The sequence below is a fragment of the Salmo salar genome, chromosome ssa07 (assembly GCF_905237065.1).
Source record: "Salmo salar chromosome ssa07, Ssal_v3.1, whole genome shotgun sequence".
Classification (NCBI taxonomy): domain Eukaryota; kingdom Metazoa; phylum Chordata; class Actinopteri; order Salmoniformes; family Salmonidae; genus Salmo; species Salmo salar.
In genome coordinates this window covers 16110190-16132976 of record NC_059448.1, presented here as the reverse complement: position 1 = coordinate 16132976, position 22787 = coordinate 16110190, and the positions used below count along the sequence as shown (strand labels likewise).

Sequence of the window (22787 nt, the reverse complement as noted above, 5' to 3'; positions counted from 1 at the left end):
TAGTACACTGCAAGAGTAGTATGTACAGATATACCAATAAAGTTAATGATCTTGTACATGACTTGATTTACCTTGTACTCATGCATTGATGTTTTTGCATCTTGTATGGGCTATTGCAAAGGGCTATGATAATTGTCAAATGTGCATTCATGTGTGCATGCATTCAAAGTGTGTGCTGAAATTTGTTTACATCCCTTTTAGTGAGAATTTCTCCTTTGCCACAATAATCCATCCACCTGACAGGTGTGGCATATCAAGAAACTGATTAAACATCATGATCATTACACAGGTGCACCTTGTGCTGGGGCCAAGGAAAAGGACACTAAAATCCATAGATCCACATAGGCCGGATGAAATCATTTAAATTGACTGATTTCCTTATGAACTGTAACTCAGTAAAAGTCTTTGAAATTGTTGCATGCTGTATTTATATTTTTGTTCAGTATATATATTTGTATTATTTATTTTTTACATATTGTTAGCATTTTAAAATCATTCATTCTAAAGTTACTTTTCCAGAACTGTGTTGGTGTTTTGGTGGCAAGATGTACTCCCTTAATGCCATGTTGAAGAGTGGGTTAGCAATTGTCTCCAAACCAATGCAGTGACTAATGCAAATAAATCACTAGATGCAGGGTTTGTTTTGAATCAGGTCACAACTAATTTATTGCGGCACAATAGTGTATAGACATTCACATCAATTCCACAGGACAGTAGAGGGTCCGTTTAACCATTTTGTATAGAACGGTCTTTCTGTACATCCTCTGGCGAGCATATCATCATAAGCTCTTAGCCAACAGGAAACGCTCAAATGTACAATGCCACATATGGTGGGATCACTTCAATATAAGGAGAAGTTAGTCAAACGTATAACACCACTGTGTGATTGGACTGCTATATGGACTACAGAACATGTTACCATATCATAACAACAAATCGTTGGAATTAGGGTTATTTTAGGTTTCCTGTAGGTTTTAGATTCTCATCCCATTTACTGATTTGGAAAGAAATGGTGAATTAAATGTTCATCGGTGGTAATGTTTGATGTTTAAACCTTTAAAAATGTTGGACCAGAGGATAACAATTGCGGTTAAATCATGTACTAATCTAAGCAGCGCAATCTGAACAATGAACAGAATATTCACACATCTGTATATTCACCCATTGTCCTACAACGCGGTGTGTAGTGCCGTTGTAGGAGTTATGATACTTTCTGGAATGTTATTTGGGTCCGTATTCTTAAAGCATCTTAGAGTGCTGATCTAGGATCGGCATTTCTATTCATAGGCGCTGGGCACATCTCTTCTGTTTGAATACACTATATCACGTTGGTTTTAATGAGTCCTTTACGTTCTGTGTAAAGTCTCTTCCGCTCTTCATTGTCAAAATTGATATTCCATTCACAATCAATGGAAAACAAAAAAAGACGTGACAAAATGAATTAAGGCAGACCACACTAATATGTAAACCTTAAAAGCTAGCTTGTCCAAAGAAAACAGTATTTGCCATAACTACAATGGTTCATGATGCTTTCCAAGAAAGATGTACTAATCTATATATTATGGTTTATGATTAAGGAGTAACCCAAGCATGTACACAAGCAGATTTCTTATCACATAAATGCATATATTGGCATATTTTACCATAATCGTTTTAACTGTACTGTATGTTGCAGTTAAAAAGAAAATCGTTAAAAACATAACACATTGGACTGACTGACTGGTCACTGAGGTACCGCAGTAACTTACCATGGTTTCTTTTCATGTGAGAGAACAGCTCTCGTCTCTTGCTTAAGGCATGGAGCGATGGCAGGAGAAGGAAAGAGCTGCACTTCAGTGGTTTGGCATCTCAGTTCCCTTCCAATTCACACTTACGTTTGATGTCTAGCCGCCACAAATGTCTGGAACGTTCAAGGTTTTTGGGTATAGTATTTCTCTCCTATTGGGTTGTCAATATTGTAAGAATCTAACCTCATATAGTTCTTGCTTTTCTTTAAGACACAAGTGCAGGGTTCTGGAATGTTCTCGAACTGATCTTGACTGACTGTCTGCGGCAGCCTCAATCCGCCCTTATCCAACACTTATTCACACACAAACAAGAGAAAAGTACTCCTCAAAAATAAATTGCATCGAGAGAAACACCCACAATGACAATAACATTTGTTTATAAGACTGAATCTGGAGAAATTATCAAGGCACCAATATTCCTCCTCGTTTTGAAAAAAAAGGCAACCCCGGTTTTCAAATTTCCCCCATGTAGAAAAATATGTACAAAAAAAGACAACCAATGGACTGGTAAAGTTACCGTTTCTAAAAGTGCACATCAATGACAGTGACGATCAGTATTCTGTCCCTGGGTGAATGGCCTCCTAGGTTACTACAAGGTGGTTCTAGAGGTCACCGTTGGGCTACAGGACAGTAGGACAGAGCTGAAGCAAGGTCACTCAGGACTGGGCAGTGAGATACACACTTCACTCCCTCTACAACATCGATAAAGAAACACACCATTTCATAAAGAACAAGTCTCTCTCCCTCACCCTCCAGAATATTCACATAAATAACTATTTGAGTTACAAATCGGCCTGCGGGATGAGCTACGATAGGCAGGAGAAAAAACATCAACAATAGGGCCTTTCGGGATAGGGATTTTTTTTAAAGTACCATCTTTGGGCGATATGAGGGTGTAAAAATGATCTGTCCAAGATTCTCCCTTACACCCTGACCCCTACCCATCAAGTTTCTTTCCCCTTTTTCTCTGTCTCTCTCTCTGCTTCTCTCCACGGCGTGAGTGAGGGCCACAGGTGGAGCGCTTCTCAGACCGTCCAGTAGAGGGCAGCGGTGGCAAGGTCAGATGACTGGAGCTCCAAAGCACTTGAGGCACCACTGGACATTGCTGTTGGGTGGCCGGTCAATCTTGTGCAGGGCCTTGAGCTGCTCTGGGCTCAGATCATCAAAGGCCAGGCGGTATTCACGGTCAAAGGCCTCTGTTGGAAACACAGGAGGGAAGAATATCGAATCAGAACATGATAGAAACCTGGAAATAGAATTAGGTTTATTATACAAATAGCTTATCAAACTCAGGATAGAAAAGCTCATAGTAGTTGTGGTAACTATAGCCGTCTCAACAACACATTGGTTGATTGGAATTACCCAAATCCAAGAGTGGTTGGGTCATTAAAACAGTTCACTCACCGACGTCAATGTTCTCCCGTCCCAATGCCACAAGCGCCAGGAAGAGGATCTCCCTATAGATACCCCTGATAAGAGACAGATCGATTGATTCATGAATAGATCAAAACAGTACAGACACCAACAGAGAACATTGACAAATGCAATGCTTTCGTCTCACAAAATGGATCACCCAAAATCATAAGCTTCAGAGGACGTACCTTTGGCGTTTGACCTCTGGGTGCCGCTTGACCTCTCGGAGGAGCAGATTGATGGGGCCGTATACGTCGTTCGTCTGGATGCTGCGGACGATGCTGTTGAGGAGAGTCCGTGTCTCCTGATGGTCTGTGGGGGCCAAGGTGGCCTTCTTCTCCACTGGGGAACAACAGATGGTTCATTATTCATTACATTCACTGTTCAATACATTAGAATAATGTGTGTCATGGGTATGGATATTTTTAATAGCAGACATCCCAAAGTGCTGACCATTAACAAATATGGCCAAAAATACATGACAGACAGACAGACAGACAGACAGACAGACAGACAGACAGACAGACAGACAGACAGACAGACAGACAGACAGACAGACAGACAGACAGACAGACAGACAGACAGACAGACAGACAGACAGACAGACAGACAGACAGACAGACAGACAGACAGACAGACAGACAGACAGACAGACAGACAGACAGACAGACAGACAGACAGACAGACAGACAGACAGACAGACAGACAGACAGACAGACAGACAGACAGACAGACAGACAGACAGACAGACAGACAGACAGACAGACAGACAGACGCAGTGTTCTGAGGATGATTGCTTGATCAGACGTATGAGCTGTCTCTCTGTCTGTACTCACGCAGGGTCCTCCAGCTCTGGTAGAGGGGATGGCCAGGCTCCTGGTGCAGGTTAATGTTGTCCCACAGCAGCTGCACATACACCTGTTTACTGTCCTGGGACAGGGAGGTCTGGGGGAGCTGCAAACATAGTGAATGAAAAATACAGACAAACACAGTCATCTTTCTGTTGCCCTACTTGAACAGCGTGATCATAAGTAGAGAGAGCAATGTTCCTAAACTGCGTGAGATTGACCAGTAGTCTATTGTTACAGTACTCTCGGGTGGAGAGGAGTAGTATGTATGTATGTATGTATGTATGTATGTATGTATGTATGTATGTATGTATGGATCTGGGTGGGAGGGTGTGTGTGGGTGAGCATGGGTGTGTGCGGGTGCTCTGCATGGCCATGTACCTGTACTCCGTTGTTGCAGTGTTCCGAGGTGAGGATGAGGCCAGGCAGGTAGCTGGGCAGGTCCAGGCGACAGAAATAAAACACCAGGTTCCAGAAGATGATGGGGTGCTGACTCAGGAATTTATGGGTGTAGATCACCTGGTTGTGAATTAAACAGTGCTCAAACAGGGGTACTACAGTTCATTGTTCAAATCTGTCAAGTCACTGGGATGATGTAAACAGCAAAAGCAAGGTTGAAAAATGACCAGATCATCTGCTAAATGACTTAAAAAGTAAATGGGACACGCATACAATAGCATCTTGACATTACTGACACATAACTAAGTCATAATACATGTGACAATCTATGGGTTCCATTTTGCTGTCCTGTCTAGTTGAAATGTTGCTTCTTTCTGAAGATATTCTTAGGTCTGTTAAATGTGTGTTACCTGGTCCCCCTCGTTCTCTAGTAGGGTCTCCAGTTCTTTGCGGAGGACCAGGGGGCTGAGGTAGGGTACAGACACTGGCATGGGGTTGGGCCGCTTTTGTCCCAGGCCATCCTGAGAGAGACACATACAGACGACTTTAGGCAGTTGCGTAACTCGTTCTGACCATCCACACAAGATAACATTATCGGAAGGTGAACCTTCGTCTGAGCGCTCTGGAGCAGGTTTTCATCAAGGATCTCTATGTACTTTGCTCTGTTCATCTTTCCATTCGATCCTGACTAGTCTCCCTGTAGATGAAAAACATACCCCACAGCATGATACCTCCACCACTGTGCTTCACAGTAGGGATGGTGCAAGGTTTCCTCCAGACATACCAGTTGGCATTGAGGCCAAAGAGTTCAATCTTGGTTTCATCAGACCAGAGAATCTTGTTACTCATGGTCCGATTCATTTAGGTGTCTTTTGGCAAACTCCAAGCGGGCTGTCATGTGCCTTTTTCTGAGGAGAGGTTTCCGTCTGGCCACTCTACCATAAAGGCCTGATTGGTGGAGCGCTGCAGAGACGGTTGTCCTTCTGGAAGGTTTTCAAATCTCCACAGATGAACTCTGGAGCTCTGCCAGAGTGACCATCGGGTTCTTGGTCACCTCCCTGACCAAGGCCCTTCTGCACCGATTTCTCAGTTTGGCCGGGCGGCCAGCTCTAGGAAGAGTCTTGGTGGTTCTAAACTTCTTCCATTTTAGAATGATGGAGGCCATTGTGTTCTTGGGGACCTTCCATGCTGCAGAAATGTTTTGGTACCCTTCCCCAGATCTGTCCTCGACACAATCCTGTCTCAGAGCTCTACGGACAATTCCTTCAACTTCATGGCTTGGTTTTTGTTCTGAGATGCACTGTCAACTGTGGGACCTTATATAGAAACGTGTGTGGCTTTCCAAATCATGTCCAATCAATAGAATTTACCACAGGTGGACTCCAAGTTGGAACAACTCAAGGATGATCAATGGAAACAGGATCCACCTGAGCTCAATTTCAAGTCTCATAGCACAGGGTCTGAATACTTATGTTTTTTATTTTTCAAACATTTGCGAAAATGTCTAAAAACCTGTTTTCGCTTTGCCATTATGGGGTATTGTGTGTAGATTGATGAGGATTTTTTTGTATGTAATCCCTTTTAGAATAAAGCTGTAACAAAATGTGGAAAAAGTCAAGGGTTTGAATACTTTCCGAATGCACTGTAAATGCATGGCCAGTATGCATGCTGCAGTTTTAGAGTACCGGAAAATTACATTTCAATGAGTCCACAAATAAAAAGTCATTTTCGACTCAAAGATGAATTTCAATTGATACCCTGAATTGACTTAACTGAAATGTAATTGACTCAAGTCCAAGGATTGAGAGGACATTATTGGGACATTGTGAGGACATTATTGGTACATTATGAAAACATTCTAAGGACACTTACCACCTCTGTCAGGCTGCAGGGCAGGCTGGTGGTGGACACGCCGTGTCCGGGTTGTCTCTGGGCAGAGACCAGGCTCTGTAGTGGCCCGCCCACGCTGTTACTGCGCGTCAGAGACGTCCCCCGCTTCCCTGCCTGGTGTTCCAGCAAGCCCAGAGGGTCCGACTGAGCCGGCTCCGGTACCGGTACCAAACTGACAAACGTATAGAGGAGAGGGCAAATACAGAGACATAGGAACTTTAACAACAGAAACATTTACAGCAAGAGTGAGTCAAGTCGTCAGCTTGTGATGTTTCGGCTCTGACAGTTCAATTTAAAAGAGGAAGAAGTTAGCATCATTAGGGTACACGTGATGGCCCTTATAATAGTATCAAATATATTTAGAACTGGCCTCTCGAGTGGCGCAGTGGTCTAAGGCACTGCATCGCAGTGCTAGCTGTGCCACTAGAGATTCTGGGTTAGAGTACAGGCTCGGTCGCAGCCGGCCCATTGGCCCAGTGTCGTCCAGGTTAGGGGAGGGTTTGGCCCGGCAGGGATGTCCTTGTTCCATCGCGCACTAGCGACTCCTGTGGTGGGCCGGGCGCAGTGCACGTTGACACGGTTGCCAGGAGTACAGTGTTTCCTCTGACACACTGGTGGGGCTAACTTCCGGGTTAAGCGGGTGTTGTGTCAAGAAGCACTTTTTTTAATTTATTTATTTTTTTAAACACACACAAGGCCACGAATGTTCTTTGAAAGACAGGGTCCTGAAAAAGGGACGTTTCTTTTTTTGCTGAGTTTATATATACTGCTCAAAAAAATAAAGGGAACACTTAAACAACACATCCTAGATCTGAATGAAAGAAATAATCTTATTAAATACTTTTTTCTTTACATAGTTCAATGTGCTGACAACAAAATCACACAAAAATAATCAATGGAAATCCAATTTATCAACCCATGGAGGTCTGGATTTGGAGTCACAGTCAAAATTAAAGTGGAAAACCACACTACAGGCTGATCCAACTTTGATGTAATGTCCTTAAAACAAGTCAAAATGAGGCTCAGTAGTGTGTGTGGCCTCCACGTGCCGGTATGACCTCCCTACAACGCCTGGGCATGCTCCTGATGAGGTGGCGGATGGTCTCTTGAGGGATCTCCTCACAGACCTGGACTAAAGCATCCGCCAACTCCTGGACAGTCTGTGGGGCAACGTGGCGTTGGTGGATGGAGCGAGACATGATGTCCCAGATGTGCTCAATTTGATTCAGGTCTGGGGAACGGGCGGGCCAGTCCGTAGCATCAATGCCTTCCTCTTGCAGGAACTGCTGACACACTCCAGCCACATGAGGTCTAGCATTGTCTTGCATTAGGAGGAACCCAGGGCCAACCGCACGAGCATATGGTCTCACAAGGGGTCTGAGGATCTCATCTCGGTACCTAATGGCAGTCAGGCTACCTCTGGCGAGCACATGGTGGGCTGTGCAGCCCCCCAAAGAAATGCCACCCCACACCATGACTGACCCACCGCCAAACCGGTCATGCTGGAGGATGTTGCAGGCAGCAGAACGTCCTCCACGGCCTCTCCAGACTCTGTCACGTCTGTCACGTGCTCAGTGTGAACCTGCTTTCATCTGTGAAGAGCACAGGGCGCCAGTGGTGAATTTGCCAATCTTGGTGTTCTCTGGCAAATGCCAAACGTCCTGCACGGTGTTGGGCTGTAAGCACAACCCCCACCTGTGGACGTCGGGCCCTCATACCACCCTCATGGAGTCTGTTTCTGACCGTTTGAGCAGACACATGCACATTTGTGGCCTGCTGGAGGTCATTTTGCAGGTCTCTGGCAGTGCTTCTCCTGCACCTCCTTGCACAAAGGCGGAGGTAGCGGTCCTGCTGCTGGGTTGTTTCCCTCCTACGGCCTCCTCCACGTCTCCTGATGTACTGGCCTGTCTCCTGGTAGCGCCTCCATGCTCTGGACACTACGCTGACAGACACAGCAAACCTTCTTGCCACAGCTCGCATTGATGTGCCATCCTGGATGAGCTGCACTACCTGAGCCACTTGTGTGGGTTGTAGACTCCGTCTCATGCTACCACTAGAGTGAAAGCACTGCCAGCATTCAAAAGTGACCAAAACATCAGCCAGGAAGCATAGGAAATGAGAAGTGGTCTGTGGTCCCCACCTGCAGAACCAGTCCTTTATTGGGGGTGTCATGCTAATTACCTATAATTTCCACCTGTTGTCTATTCCATTTGCACAACAGCATGTGCAATTTATTGTCAATCAGTGTTGCTTCCTAAGTGGACAGTTTGATTTCACAGAAGTGTGACTGACTTGGAGTTACATTGTGTTGTTTAAGTGTTCCCTTTATTTTTTTGAGCAGTGTATATAGAACTAAACCAAGATACTTCATCTGTGTTCTTTTCAATGTGAGCAAATGAAGCATAGTGGGCAGAGCCAAGAACAAGCTAGCGAGACCCTATTGGCGCATTCCAACATGCATTTGCATGTTTCTGTTAGGGAATGTCTGCGGAATGTAGGCCCAATTGCATTTCACTCCATACTCCCCCCACTGCCGGCCACTGGGCTTCCTCTCCTCACCAGATTTATACATCCGGTGAAACATCTGGGTCCTTGTTCTACCTGTGTTAGTATCGTCACTAAGTCATTCATGAGACAGGCATTTCTGTGAACAGACCTCTTGTGAGTGGCGGTTTGGCTGGTCGGGACCTCCCCTGGGTCCTCAGAGGAGGATTCTGGGAAGCTGATGAGGTCCGGGCGCGGGGTGTCTGCTGCACCCCCCACCTTGAGCACGGTGGAGTCCGTAGTTGTGGGCTGGTGGCTGGCGCTGTGGATACTGTCTCCTGATGCACTGGGCTTCAGGTAGAACCTGTAGGGGAGATCAACACTATGAAACAGAATAGAGAATACACAACTATCCAGCCATATACAGTACTGTGAAAAAGTATTTGCCCCCTTTCCAATTTTCTCTATTTTTTCATACTAAATGCTATCACATTTTCAATCCAAAACCTAATATTAGATAAATGGAACCTGAGTGAATAAATAACCCAACAATGACATACTTATTTCATTAATTTCATAAACAAAGTTATGCAACACCCAATGCCCCTGTGTGAAAAAGTAATTGCCCCCTTACAATCAATAACTGGTTTTGCCACCTTTAGCTGCAATGACTGCAACCAAACACTTCCTGTAGTTGTTGATCAGTCTCTCACATAACTGGAGGAATTTTTGCCCACTCTCCATGCAGAACTCCTTTAACTCAGCGACATTTGTGGGTTTTCAAGCATGTTGTTTCAAGTCCTGCCACAACATCTCAATTGGGATTAGGTCTGGACTTTGACTAGGCCATTCCAAAACTTCAACTTTTTAGCCATTTTTATGTCGACTTGATAATGTGTCTCGGATTATTTTCTTGCTGCATGACCCAGCTGCACTTCAGCTCACAGACGGATGGCCTGACATTCTCCTTTAGAATTCTCTGATATAGAAGGAACCATGAATTCTGCTCTGTAAAGGTAAGTCATCCAGGTACTGAGGCAGAAAAACATCTCCAAACCATCACACTACCACCACCAAGCTTGACCGTTGGTATAAGGTTCTTAGTGTGGAATGCGGTGTTTGATTTGTCAGGCATAACGGGACCCATGTGGTCCAAAAAGTTATACTTTTGACTCATCTGTCCATAGAACATTCTTCCAAGAGTCTTGATGATCATCCAGGTGCTTCCAGATGCTTTTTGGCAAACCTGAGTCAACTTTTTGGATGAGATGGGTCCCATATATACACACACACACACACAGGTTTGCAGCCACATAGAACCTTTTAAAGACTTTGACAACTGCAATAAGGTATCTAACATTATCCCGTTAAAATGTTTTCAAAGTTTCTGACAAAGCCTTCCACCTTATCCTTGAATGCAGACATTTTTGTGTGAGTGCTTGATTGTGTTTTGTACATGAAATCTGATTTAGTGTGTCCAAATTAATTGAGGTTAAAAGTCCAATGCAGCAGTTCTCAATATAATTGTCTTTTTAAAAAGTAGCATCTTAGCAAAGAGTAAGAATTTTTCTAGGACTGTCTGGGAGTGGTCTGAGTGGGGAGGGGGAAACTGAAAACTAGCTGTTATTGGCAGAGATTTGGAACTATTTCTTATTGGTCTAAAAACTAGTTTACTGCCTGGTGATGTCACCGCGCAGTCCAAAAACTCCATCCCACCAAAACAGGCAAAATATCAGTCTTTTCAAACAGCTCTTACAATAAAAGGGCATTATCATTATTTTCACAGCATTATTCCAACCTCATAGTGGGGAAATATACACTACTGTTCAAAAGTTTGGTGTCACTTCGAAATGTCCTTGTTTTTGAAAGAAAAGCTAATTTTTTGTTCATTAAAATAACATCAAATTGATCAGAAATACAGCGTAGACATTGTTAATGTTGTAAATGACTATTGTAGCTGGAAACAGCAGATTTCTTATGGAATATCTACATAGGTGTACAGAGGCCCATTATCAGCAACCATCACTCCTGTGTTCCAATGGCACGTTGTGTTAGCTAATCCAAGTTTATCATTTTAAAAGGCTAATTGATCATTAGAAAACCCTTTTGCAATTATGTTAGCACAGCTGAAAATTGTTGTCCTAATTAAAGAAGCAATACAAATGGCCTTCTTTAGACTAGTGGATTATCTGGAGCATTAGCATTTGTGGGTTCGATTACAGGCTCAAAATGGCCAGAAACAAAGGACTTTCTTCTGAAACTCGTCAGTCTATTCTTGTTCTGAGAAATGAAGGCTATTCCATGCGAGAAATTGCCAAAAAACTGAAGATCTCGTACAACGCTGTGTACTACTCCCTTCACAGAACAGCGGAAACTGACTCTACCCAGAATAGAAAGAGGAGTGGGAGGCCCCGGTGCACAACTGAGCAAGAGGACAAGTACATTAGAGTGTCTAGTTTGAGAAACTGACGCCTCACAAGTCCTCAACTGGCAGCTTCATTAAATAGTACACGCAAAACACCAGTCTAAACGTCAGCAGTGAAGGGGCGACTCCGGGATGCTGACCTTCTCGGCAGAGTTCCTCTGTCCAGTGTCTGTGTTCTTTTGCCCATCTTAATCTTTTCTTTTTATTGGCCAGTGTGAGATACAGATTTTTCATTGCAACTCTGCCTAGAAGGCCAGCATCCCGGAGTCGCCAATTCACTGTTGACGTTTCTAAGTGACCCCAAACTTCTAAACGGTAGTGTATATAAAACACAGGGAAATCACTGGGCTTTAAAACAGGAAAAATATACTATTAAACGGATCTATTCAACGATCAAGAAATCCATAGACACCCACGCTGTGTTGGTGCGCAGGTCGTGGAACTCGACGTGGAGCAGAGGCAGGAAGGCGGTGCGGCAGAAAGGACAGGTGGTGTTGAGGTTGGAGTCGTCTGCCGTCCAGCCCGCCATGATCTCCTCGTCGTACACCAGACACTCACACGACCGACACAGGGAGCAGCTGGACATCAGCACCTAGGAACACGTGGAAACGCAACACACACACACACACACACACACACACACACACACACACACACACACACAGAGAAACATTACAGATGCACCTGGCATAGGCTACTTGAGGCTCCCTGGCTAGATAACAGCAGCAAACCCGTGTTATGGATAGCAAGATGTCACAGTCTAAAATGACTCTATAGCTCCTATGTATGTACTGCCAGGTTACTAAAGCACTTGTACTCACTGACTCGGTGAGACAGTATGTTGAGTACTGTAGCCAGTTATTGTGAGTATGATATTCTCACCTCTAGGGCACAGTTTTGGTAGATACTTGAGGAGCTGGTGTGGTGGGAGCCTTGATCAGAGTCTGGACCTCTCCCTGGCCGTCCTGGAGTCACTACACACACACACACACACTCACTTTTCAACCATACACCCTTCTACATATTTTTTGTGTGTTTACTGTGCGCGCACGGGTAACGTTGTTTGTCTCTGCGTGCATGCATAGGAGTATGTGAGTATATGCATATATACTTTTGTATTTATATAAGCTGTGTGTGTGTGTGTGTGTGTGTGTGTGTGTGCGCGTCTTACGTGTGGAGTGAGGTCCTCTCCCTGTGTCACTGCTGCTACTGCTGCTGGCCAGGCTGGTGCTGCTCTGTGTCAGTCCGTTGGACACCAAGCCTTGGGTTGGCCCTCTGTGGGTGGGACTGTCCCCTCCTCCACCCCCTGACAGCATGGACTCATCCAGCCCGGCAGGGAAACTATCCCTATCCCTGTAGCCCGGGGCCAGCTCATCCTGGGGAGAGGGGGGGGGGGGTAATAAGAAAAAAATTCAAAACGCATTCTGCAATATGATTTGCGAGGTGAAACTGAAATGAGAAGCTCTGCTTGCATAATGAAAGTCTTCCATCATTTTTCTGTATATAATGGTGTTTGGCCGTGTGGTATCTATATAATCCGGCTGTTGCAGGTTATTTTTGTGCAATTAATTACCATTTTACTGTTATTTCTTTGTTAATCTATGTATGCATGTTCTGCAGTCCATCCCCGCTCACCTCGTCATCGGAGTAGGAATAGGCTGAGGCCACGGCCCCCCACACTTTGCTGGCCAGGTTTCCTGCCTGCTTCATGCCTGACTTCAACACGTCCATCTTGGGACCAGAGAGCAAGGTGTCCATCTTCATGCCTGAGATGGAGTTGATGACTGAGCCCAGCGAGCCGTTTTGCGAGGACCTCACCAGCGCCGTCAGTGACGACCTCGGGCTGGCCACAACACCGCCGGAAGAGGCAGGGCTCCTGGTGGCCATAACGGCGAAGGTCTTGGAGCGCGTGACAGCAGCAGGGCTGCGTTTGGGCGTCGAGTCCCCGCTTAAACCCCCTGGGTGTTTGACAGGGGGCACAGGGAGGCTGGACCTCCGTTCTAGAGCTTGCTTAACTGGGGCAGTGTCCGGGGAAGAGTCCCCTCCCTGGCCCCCCTGGTGGAACTCCATACTGGAGGACTTGGGGCCCAGTGGGCTTCGCAGGCTCATGTACATCTCAATCTCGTCTGCCAGGTTTCGGGACACCACGGCAGGCAGGGAGTGCGGCAGCTCCTGGCTGGTTACGGACGCCAACTCTTCGTGCTCTGAGACCAGCAGGGAGAGGGGATCAGCCCCGACCTCCACCTCCTTCATCTCCAGGGTTGGCAGAGAGTCATCACCCCTCCCCCCTGAATCTCCTTCCTCCTCCAACTTCAGTCCCATCTCATCCTCCCCGTCCATTCTCTTCTCCTCTTTCCCTAGCCCCTCCTCCAGTGGGGTTGGGTCCATTACAGGGCCCTCCTCCTCTGACAGTTTCCCCAGCATCGGACCACGCCCCTCCTCTGACTCCAACTCCTTAAAAAGAGCCTTGGATGGCGGATTTGTAGGCGGTTGGGTGGTGCCACACCCAGAAAGGGCAGCGGCAAGGATTCGGGCATCGGCGCCCATGCGTCTCGCGATGTGGTCCACGCCATGTTTCTCCATCAGCATGCCAGCACGACTCTCGACGCTGAAGCTGCAGCTGCGCTCCGAGAAGGCCTTCTGGCGCTGGCCCTGAACTGCAGGCCCCGCCTCCCCAGAGCCACCCGGGGCTGCGGACTCACCCTCCTCTGGCAGAGAGACATCCTGGCTCTGGCTGCGCAGAGAGAACAGCTTCCCTGGGGCTGGTGGTAGAGAGTTCAGTGATATTGCAGATGTTACCCTTAATATCAAGTGTGTCAACCTCAGATTGAGATTAGGTTTATAAATTTGGGTCTGCTCCTGTCACTTACCAGTGCCTCCTCTCTTCATGGCGGTATCGAAGCTCCCTCCTGTGGACAGCTTGACGATGCTGGGGACATGTAGGATGGCTTCAACAGGGCTGGTGGGCTCCGCTACGACCACAGAACTGTCCACCGAGCCAGCTATGTCCCCACCTGAAGAGACATTATCCCACATCAATTGAACTTATTTTTTTTAATTATTCATTTTTGCTGATAGAAAATCCTGAATAAAAATGCATGCTCAACCAGCAGATGAGTTCTTCTAGATTAGACTGGCGTTTATATTTTGGAAATGCCCGATTTGGTTACCATTGTGCTGTGCTTTGGGCTTGCTCCGGTGATCCACATCGATAAGAGGGGCTGCTGATTGAGCCAAATCCACTTGCTCCTGATGCAACTCATCTTTAGAGCCGTAGCCCTGATCAGACTGACCTCCTGTGGGACACAAACATATTGTTTTCATCTACCCAGTCCGTTCAGATCTGTGCATACTGTGAGGGAAAAAAGTATTTGATCCCCTGCTGATTTTGTACATTTGCCCACTTATCAGTCTATAATTTTAATGGTAGGTTTATTTGAACAGTGAGAGACAGAATAACAACAAAAAAGACAACTTTTTTAAAAATTATAAAATGATTTGCATTTTAATGAGGGAAATAAGTATCTGCGAAACATGACTTAGTACTTGGTGGCAAAACCCTTGTTGGCAATCACAGAGGTCAGACGTTTGTTGTAGTTGGCCACCAGGTTTGCACACATCTCAGGAGGGATTTTGTCCCACACTCCTCTTTGCAGATCTTCTCCAAGTCATTAAGGCTTCGAGGCTGACGTTTGGCAACTCGAACCTTCAGCTCCCTCCACAGATTTTCTATGGGATTAAGGTCTGGAGACTGGCTAGGCCACTCCAGGACCTTAATGTGCTTCTTCTTCAGCCACTCCTTTGTTGCCTTGGCTGTGTGTTTTGGGTCATTGTCATGCTGGAATACCCATCCACGACCCATTTTCAATGCCCTGGCTGAGGGAAGGAGGTTCTCACCCAAGATTTGACGGTACATGGCCCCGTCCATCGTCCCTTTGATGCGGTGAAGTTGTCCTGTCCCCTTAGCAGAAAAACACCCCCAAAGCATAATGTTTCCACCTCCATGTTTGACGGTGGGGATGGTGTTCTTGGGGTCACAGGCAGCGTTCCTCCTCCTCCAAACACGGCGAGTTGAGTTGATGCCAAAGAGCTCCATTTTGGTCTCATTTGACCACAACACTTTCACCCAGTTGTCCTCTGAATCATTCAGATGTTCATTGGCAAACTTCAGACGGGCATGTATATGTGCTTTCTTGAGCAGGGGGACCTTGCGGGCGCTGCAGGATTTCAGTCCTTCACGGCGAAGTGTGTTACCAATTGTTTTCTTGGTGACTATGGTCCCAGCTGCCTTGAGATCATTGACAAGATCCTCCCGTGTAGTTCTGGGCTGATTCCTCACTGTTCTCATGATCATTGCAACTCCACAAGGTGAGATCTTGCATGGAGCCCCAGGCTGAGAGAGATTGACAGTTCTTTTGTGTTTTTTCCATTTGCGAATAATCGCACCAACTGTTGTTACCTTCTCACCAAGCTGCTTGGCGATGGTCTTGTAGCCCATTCCAGCCTTGTGTAGGTCTACAATCTTGTCCCTGACATCCTTGGAGAGCTCTTTGGTCTTGGCCATGGTGGAGAGTTTGGAATCTGATTGATTGATTGCTACTGTGAACAGGTGTCTTTTATACAGGTAACAAGCTGAGATTAGGAGCACTCCCTTTAAGAGTGTGCTCCTAATCTCAGCTCGTTACCTGTATAAAAAACACCTGGGAGCCAGAAATCTTTCTGATTGAGAGGGGGTCAAATACTTATTTCCCTCATTAAAATGCAAATCAATTTATAACATTTTTGCCATGCGTTTGTCTGGATTTTTATTTTGTTACTTTGTCTCTCACTGTTCAAATAAACCTACATTAAAATTATAGACTGATCTTTTCTTTGTCAGTGGGCAAACGTACAAAATCAGCAGAGGATCAAATACTTTATTCCTTCACTGTATCTAAGGAGTTGCGGCTCAGTGCCCGGAGCTATAGGCTAATATCTAGGGGTGAGGGGCTAGCAGCTTGGGGATAGGGGCTAGGAGCCAGCAGCTAGGGGCTGAGCAAAGTTGTGTGAGTGGCCTGGTCCAGTGTTTCAAGGCTTTAGTCTATCTGTGCTGCAGCCTACCTGTGCTGCAGCCTACCTGTGCTGCAGCCTACCTGTGCTGCAGCCTACCTGTGCTGCAGTGGTTGTCTGTGGCGTCTCCTATGATGAGGCTGCGTGCGAACAGCGTGTGATCCTCTCCGTTCACCTCACTGGAGTGATCTGCACTCCCGTGGCTCATCCGATCGCCGCTCACCAAGCCGCTCACTGACACCACTACAGACAGAGAACAAGCCTACATCACTTCCTGCGTCCCAGATCAGAGTTTTAGGTGAGTAAGGTAAAAGGGAGCTACTGCCCTTTACCATGTAGTAGCTATACAAAGAAACAAAGCAATACAGCCTGTACAGTATAATACTGTATTATTGTGAATAGACTTTACTGTCCTACAATCAAGCACATTCATTACATTGCATCGTTAAAATGGATTTAAAACATTTAGAAAGAAATATGCATTTGGTGCAAAACCTGTTGTGATTCCACTCCAACCTAAGTGAACGACACTCTCCCATGCTCCGTCCCTGTAGTGTTCTGACACCTCACCTGTCGTGATGATGGTGGGTCCTTTCGTGGCGGGCATCCGGTGGAGTGCCTGTTTAAATTGGGCTACAGTGCGCACCACGTTGCGAACCTTGGCCCACATGAAGAGACCACTGCGGTTTCGACTTGGCCAGGGACCTTCCAGAACAGCCTGGAGGAAAGAGCGGATTGCAAGTTAACATGGACCTGCTTTGAATTTAGGTATTTGTATGAGCTAGTTTAAAGTGCCCTAACCCTCCCTACACCTTTGCCCTAATCTTAAATGTTTGCAGATATATAAAAGGTATAAGCAATATGGTGGAATCTCCACCACTAAACATCTTAAAGGGATAGTTCGATATTTTGGTAATGAAACCCTTTATCTACTTCCTCAGAGCCTGATGAACTAGCTGATACCATTTTTATGTCTCTGTGTCCAGTATGAAGGTAGCATGCCAACGTTTCCTGTAGACTTCCAGTCATTGCGCTAATGCTAGTCAGCATTAGCTCACAAAACTACTGCAAACTTCCTTCATACTGGACGCAGAGACAAAAATGGTGTTCATGAATTCATCAGACTCTCGGGAAATTACCCACATCTATCCCTTCAACCCTATTCAGACCAAACACTGAAGGGTCAAAGGAAATGGGGCAGGGAGCCAATTGGACTGTATGTACATGTAACTGCCAAAATAAAAGGAAACACGCGAGTAAATGAGGGATACAAAATATATTGAAAGCAGGTGCCTCCACACAGGTGTGGTTCCTAAGTAATTAACATCCCATTATGCTTAGGGTCAAGTATAAAAATACCCAGTTGCCCATTATTTTGGCTACCATGGCTAGTTGGAGATCTCAGTGACTTTGAAAGAGGGGTCTCAAAGGAGTATAGGATAGATATTTATACACACACACACACACACACACACACACACACACACCAGATCTCAACCCAATTGAACACTTAAAGGAGATTCTGGAGCGGCCCCTGAGACGGCGTTTTCCAACACCATCAACAAAATGATGGAATTTCTTGTGGAAGAATGGTGTCGCATCCCTCCAATAAAGTTCCAGACACTTGTAGAATCTATAACAAGGCGCATTGAAGCCGTTCTGGCCCAACGCCCTATTTAGACACTATGTTGGTGTTTCCTTTATTTTGGCAGTTACCTGTAAGTGTATGGGCTGGTTAAAGTAACCCACCTTGTTGTAGTAGCCATAGGTGATAGCGTTAGGGTGCACCCCTGCCTTCCTCATCTCCACCAGAACACGGACGGCCATGACCGGCTGACCGTACAAACCACACAGCTGCATCACTACACGGTAACACACCTACAGAGGGAGAGATGGTGGCTAATAACAACAACCTAATAGCTACAGTAGACTTCCACTGTAGTCATTACCCCTGTAGTGGAAATGATGACAGTCGCACGCACACACCCACACAAAGACTCATGTTAACGTTGACAAACACCACCCCCCCCCCACATACCAATCTCCCCACAACCCAACCCTTCCCATACCCCAACTCCCCTCCCTTCACCTCATCCAGGACCTCCACCTCAGAGGTCCTCATCTTGAGCAGGACGTTGTAGGCCTGCTGCATTGCCCAGCTCTTGGACTGGACCAGCCTCACCCCGACAGGCAGACAGATGAACCACAGACTGTAGCAGTGGCTGAACAGACACTTGGCCCACAGCGGAGGGTCGGAGTAGAAGCGCTTGGCCATCTTGTAGGCCAGCTTGATCTCCTGCGGAGGGGAAAAGTTAATTTCTGTTCAGTTTAAATGAGCTTTTTTTTGTCACTTTAATGGGGGTGGGAGACATGAATACAATTGAATGATTATGAGATGATTTTAAGTTTATTATTATCCTGTGCTATTTCCTCATGGTCAGAGTTGGGAGGAGAGTGTGTGTGACTGTGCACGTTCCTAATGGTGAACCTTCCCTCCCTCCGTACAACAATGGCCTAATAATACTGCATGTGGCTCTCTGAGGCGAGAGTCTTTCAAGCGCCACAGAAATATTAAACGCCCACATACTGACACCCACCACGCAGTGTTTGTGGTGTGTGTGTGAATATAAAAAAATGTGTGATGCATATTATGGAATCTATTTATATAATTAGATTAGTACAAATAAATGTTTTGTAATACCCGTGGTATACGGCTTTCAGCCAAATCAGCATTCAGGGCTCGACCCACCCAGTTTATATTATGTAATCTATTTATTTTCAAGGTACTTTTTAGGTCTTCTACACGTAGCCAGACAAGCGCTACACATACACAGCAAACAGTTTTGTCTGACCTGGAAAAATATATTGGCCTCCCACAAAAGCAGAGGACGACAAAACAACAAGAATCACAAAAACAAAAAAAGCCTGTTTCCTGGGAGGTCTATTATTCTAAAAACAGGTCACAGTGACCCCCCTCTCTGTCCAAAGTAAGCTGGTTGTCTGTACTTGGCCTAGACAGAATTCAAAGAGCAGCAGCGTTACAGCCCAGAGTCTGCTATTCTACTCTGCCCTATATTGTAAATAAGTTGCTGCTGATGACAGTGGTGAGTGACTTATTTTTATTGGAACCAGCCTGTGTACCATTCCAGAAGGAGAATGGTTGTCCAAAATGGCACCATATTCCCTACATAGTGCACACATTACCCTATATGCCCTGCTGAAAAGTACAGTACTATATAGGGAACAGGGGGCCATTTGGGACACCGGGTGAGAGAATGACTCAGCAGCCGACAGCGTCCATGGCAGGCAACGTTATTCCCTGACTGGGGAATTGGTCATGTGGTCAGGGCAGTAGACAGGGCACAGTGAGTAGAACTAAAATGATCAGGACAATGTTGTTGACCAATGTCTGTTGACCAAGATGGCGCTGCAGTGAATTGTAGCAGTTTTACGGGCTCCTGAGCAATTCTGCTTTTTGTGGGGTTTTTTTACGCTGGTCTTAACTTTTTTTTTTAACGTAATGTCACTGTCATAATTTCCTATGACCAAAAACAGCATCTGGACATCAGAACAGCTTCGGAGCACGCAACACTGAACCATGCATGAGAGCCCCAGCTGTTCCGTACAACTGTGTGATCTCGCTTTCCAGAGCCGATGTGAGTAAGACCTTTAAAAACAGGTTAACATTCGCAAGGCCACGGGGTCAGACAGAATACCAGGACACGTACTCAGAGTATGTGCTGACTAGCTGGCAAGTGTCTTCACTCACCTGGTCTGTAATACCAATTTGTTTCAAGCAGACCACCATAGTCCTCGTGCCAAGAACACCAAGGTAATCTGCCTAAATGACTATCGCCCCTTAGCACTCGCATCATCAGCCACACTGACCAACACAGGGGCCCTCAGGGGTGTGTAATTCATCCCCACCTGTACTCCCTGTTCAACCAGGACTGCGTGGTCTCTGACGACACAACAGTGGTAGGACTGATCACCGACGACGATGAGGCAGCCTATAGGGAAGAGGTCAGAGACCTGGCAGTGTGGTGCCAGGTCTCTGATTTGCGGGCCAATGTCATGGACTACAGGAAATGGAGGAGCGAGCACGTCCCCATCCACATCGATGGGGCTGTAGTTGAGCAGGTGAAGAGCTTCAAGTTCCTCGGTGTCTACACCCCCTTAAGAGGTTGAAAAGGTTTGACATTGGCCCTCAAATCTCAAACTTCTACAGCTGTACTGCCATCCAGGACCTCTATATCAGGCGGTGTAAAAGGAATGCCTGAAAAATCGTTAAAGACTCCAACCACCCAAGCCAAAGACTGTTCTCTCTGCTTCCGCATGGCAAGTGGAACCGGCGCATCAATCCCGACACCAGACTCCTGAACAACTTCTATCCCCATGCCATAAGACTGCTAAATAGCTAACTAAATACACCACATGACCAGAAATATGTGGACACCTGCTCATCGAACATTTCATTCCAAAATCATGGGCATTTAATACGGAGTTGGTCCCCCCCTTTGCTGCAATAACAGCCTCCACTCTTCTGGGAAGGCTTTCCACTAGATGTTGGAACATTGCTGCGGGGACTTGCTTCCATTCAGCCACAAGAGCATTATTGAGGTCCGGCACTGATGTTGGGCGGTTAGGCCTGGCTCGCAATCGGCGTTCCAATTCATCCCAAAGATGTTAGATGGGATTGAGGTCAGGGCTCTGTGCAGGCCAATCAAGTTCTTCCACACCTATCTCAAAAAAACATTTCTGTATGGACATCGCTTTGTGCACGGGGACATTGTCATGCTAAAACAGGAAAGGGTCTTCCCCAAACTGTTGCCACAAACCTGGAAGCACAGAATCGTCTAGAATGTCATTGTATGCTGTAGCGTTAAGATTTCCCTTCACTGGAACTAAGGAGCCTAGCCTGAACCATGAAAAACAGCCCCATTATTCCTCCTAAACCAAACTTCACAGTTGGCACTATGCATTGGGGAAGGTAGCTTTCGACTGGGATCCGCCAAACCAAGATTAGTCCAGCCAGATGGTGAAGCGTGATTCACCACACCAGAGAACACATTTCCACTGCTCCAGAGTCCAATGGCGGTGAGCTTTACACCACTCCAGATGACGCTTGGCATTGCGCATGGTGATCTTTGGCTTGTGTGCGGCTGCTCAGCCATGGAATCCCATTTCATGAAGCTCCCAACGAACAGTTCTTGTGCTGACGTTGCTTCCAGAGGCAGTTTAGAACTTGGTAGTGAATGTTGCGTGCTACAGCACTCGGCAGTGCCGTTCTGTGAGCTTGTGTGGCCTACCACTTCGCACCTGAGCCGTTGTTGCTCCTAGACATTTCCACTTCCCAGTAACAGCTCTTAGTTGACCGGGGCAGCTCTAGTAGAGCAGAAATTCGACGAACTTACTTGATCCTATGATGGTGCCACTTTGAAAGTCATTGAGCTCTTCAGTACGGGCCAATCTACTGCCAGTGTTTGTCTATGGAGATTGCATGGCAGTGTGCTCGATTTTATACACCTGTCAGCAACAGGTGTGGCTGAAATAGCCGAATCCACTAATTTGAATGGGTGTCCACATACTTGGTGTCCACATACTTGTATGTATATATAGTGTAGCTAAGGAAATGGCTACACGGACTGAGTTGACCTTTGTATTTTAAGTTTGCACTGTCTCTATCGTCACTCACAGGGCTCTACGCACACTGATACTCCAACATAAATACAAACACTCACTCCATAATTTGCTCACACACACATTTATACTGACTCGACAAACACTCACTCACATACAATCATCATATACACTGCTGCTACTCTGTTTATCATATATCCTGATGCCTAGTCACCATAGCCCTATACATATCTACCTCCATCGATCCATTATCCCTACACATTGTAAATATGGTACTGGAACTGACCCTGTGTATAGTATGCTTATTTACTTTATCGTGTTTTTGTTCTACCTTGTATTACATTGTTATTGATTATTGCATTTTAGGGGTTAGAGCTTGCAAGAAACACACTGACATTAAAAATGGAAACATACACCCTACCGCACACACACTGCACCAACTCTCCTGCACTGACTATGAGCACACACTGGATTCTACCCCCACACACAGTATACGCCCACACACACTCACCACGTACGCTCTGCTACGGTTTTACCTATCCTGTTGCCTAGTAACTTTACCCCTAACTATATGTACATACCTACCTCAATTTCCTCATACCACTGCACATCGACTCGGTACTGGTACTTCCTGTATATGGCCATGTTATTTTCACTCTTTATTGTTCTTCACTGTGTATCTATTCCTCATGTCACCATTTCTATTTTATCTTTAACTCTACATTGTTGGAATAGGACCCATAAGTAAGCATTTCACGGTCAGTCTATACCTGTTGTTTTACAAAGCAAATAAAAAGTACTGTACCAGAATTAGCCTGTTACACCTGATCCTCTGGTTGACTGTTTATGTTA

General features: G+C 45.9%; 1 protein-coding gene across 2 annotated transcripts in view; it reads right to left on the bottom strand.

Moving 5' to 3' along the window:
• Positions 1-637: 637 nt before the first annotated feature.
• The window catches only part of LOC106608644 (DENN domain-containing protein 4C), a 61804-nt gene continuing 39654 nt past the window's right edge, over positions 638-22787 (bottom strand). Inside the window, exons 17-34 of one of the 2 annotated variants that reach the window (XM_045721593.1) lie at positions 18385-18591; positions 18045-18173; positions 16866-17013; positions 16395-16538; positions 14417-14542; positions 14117-14260; positions 12882-14008; positions 12418-12622; positions 12129-12220; positions 11663-11838; positions 8994-9185; positions 6320-6509; positions 4858-4968; positions 4430-4567; positions 4037-4154; positions 3389-3542; positions 3192-3256; positions 638-2983 (exon numbers count right to left, since the gene is read on the bottom strand). In XM_045721593.1, the coding sequence (XP_045577549.1) occupies positions 2847-2983; positions 3192-3256; positions 3389-3542; positions 4037-4154; positions 4430-4567; positions 4858-4968; positions 6320-6509; positions 8994-9185; positions 11663-11838; positions 12129-12220; positions 12418-12622; positions 12882-14008; positions 14117-14260; positions 14417-14542; positions 16395-16538; positions 16866-17013; positions 18045-18173; positions 18385-18591 (3603 nt within the window). In that variant the 3' untranslated portion in view covers positions 638-2846. The remainder of the gene's footprint in view (positions 2984-3191; positions 3257-3388; positions 3543-4036; positions 4155-4429; positions 4568-4857; positions 4969-6319; positions 6510-8993; positions 9186-11662; positions 11839-12128; positions 12221-12417; positions 12623-12881; positions 14009-14116; positions 14261-14416; positions 14543-16394; positions 16539-16865; positions 17014-18044; positions 18174-18384; positions 18592-22787) is intronic. The other variant, XM_045721594.1, reaches the window with a different exon arrangement.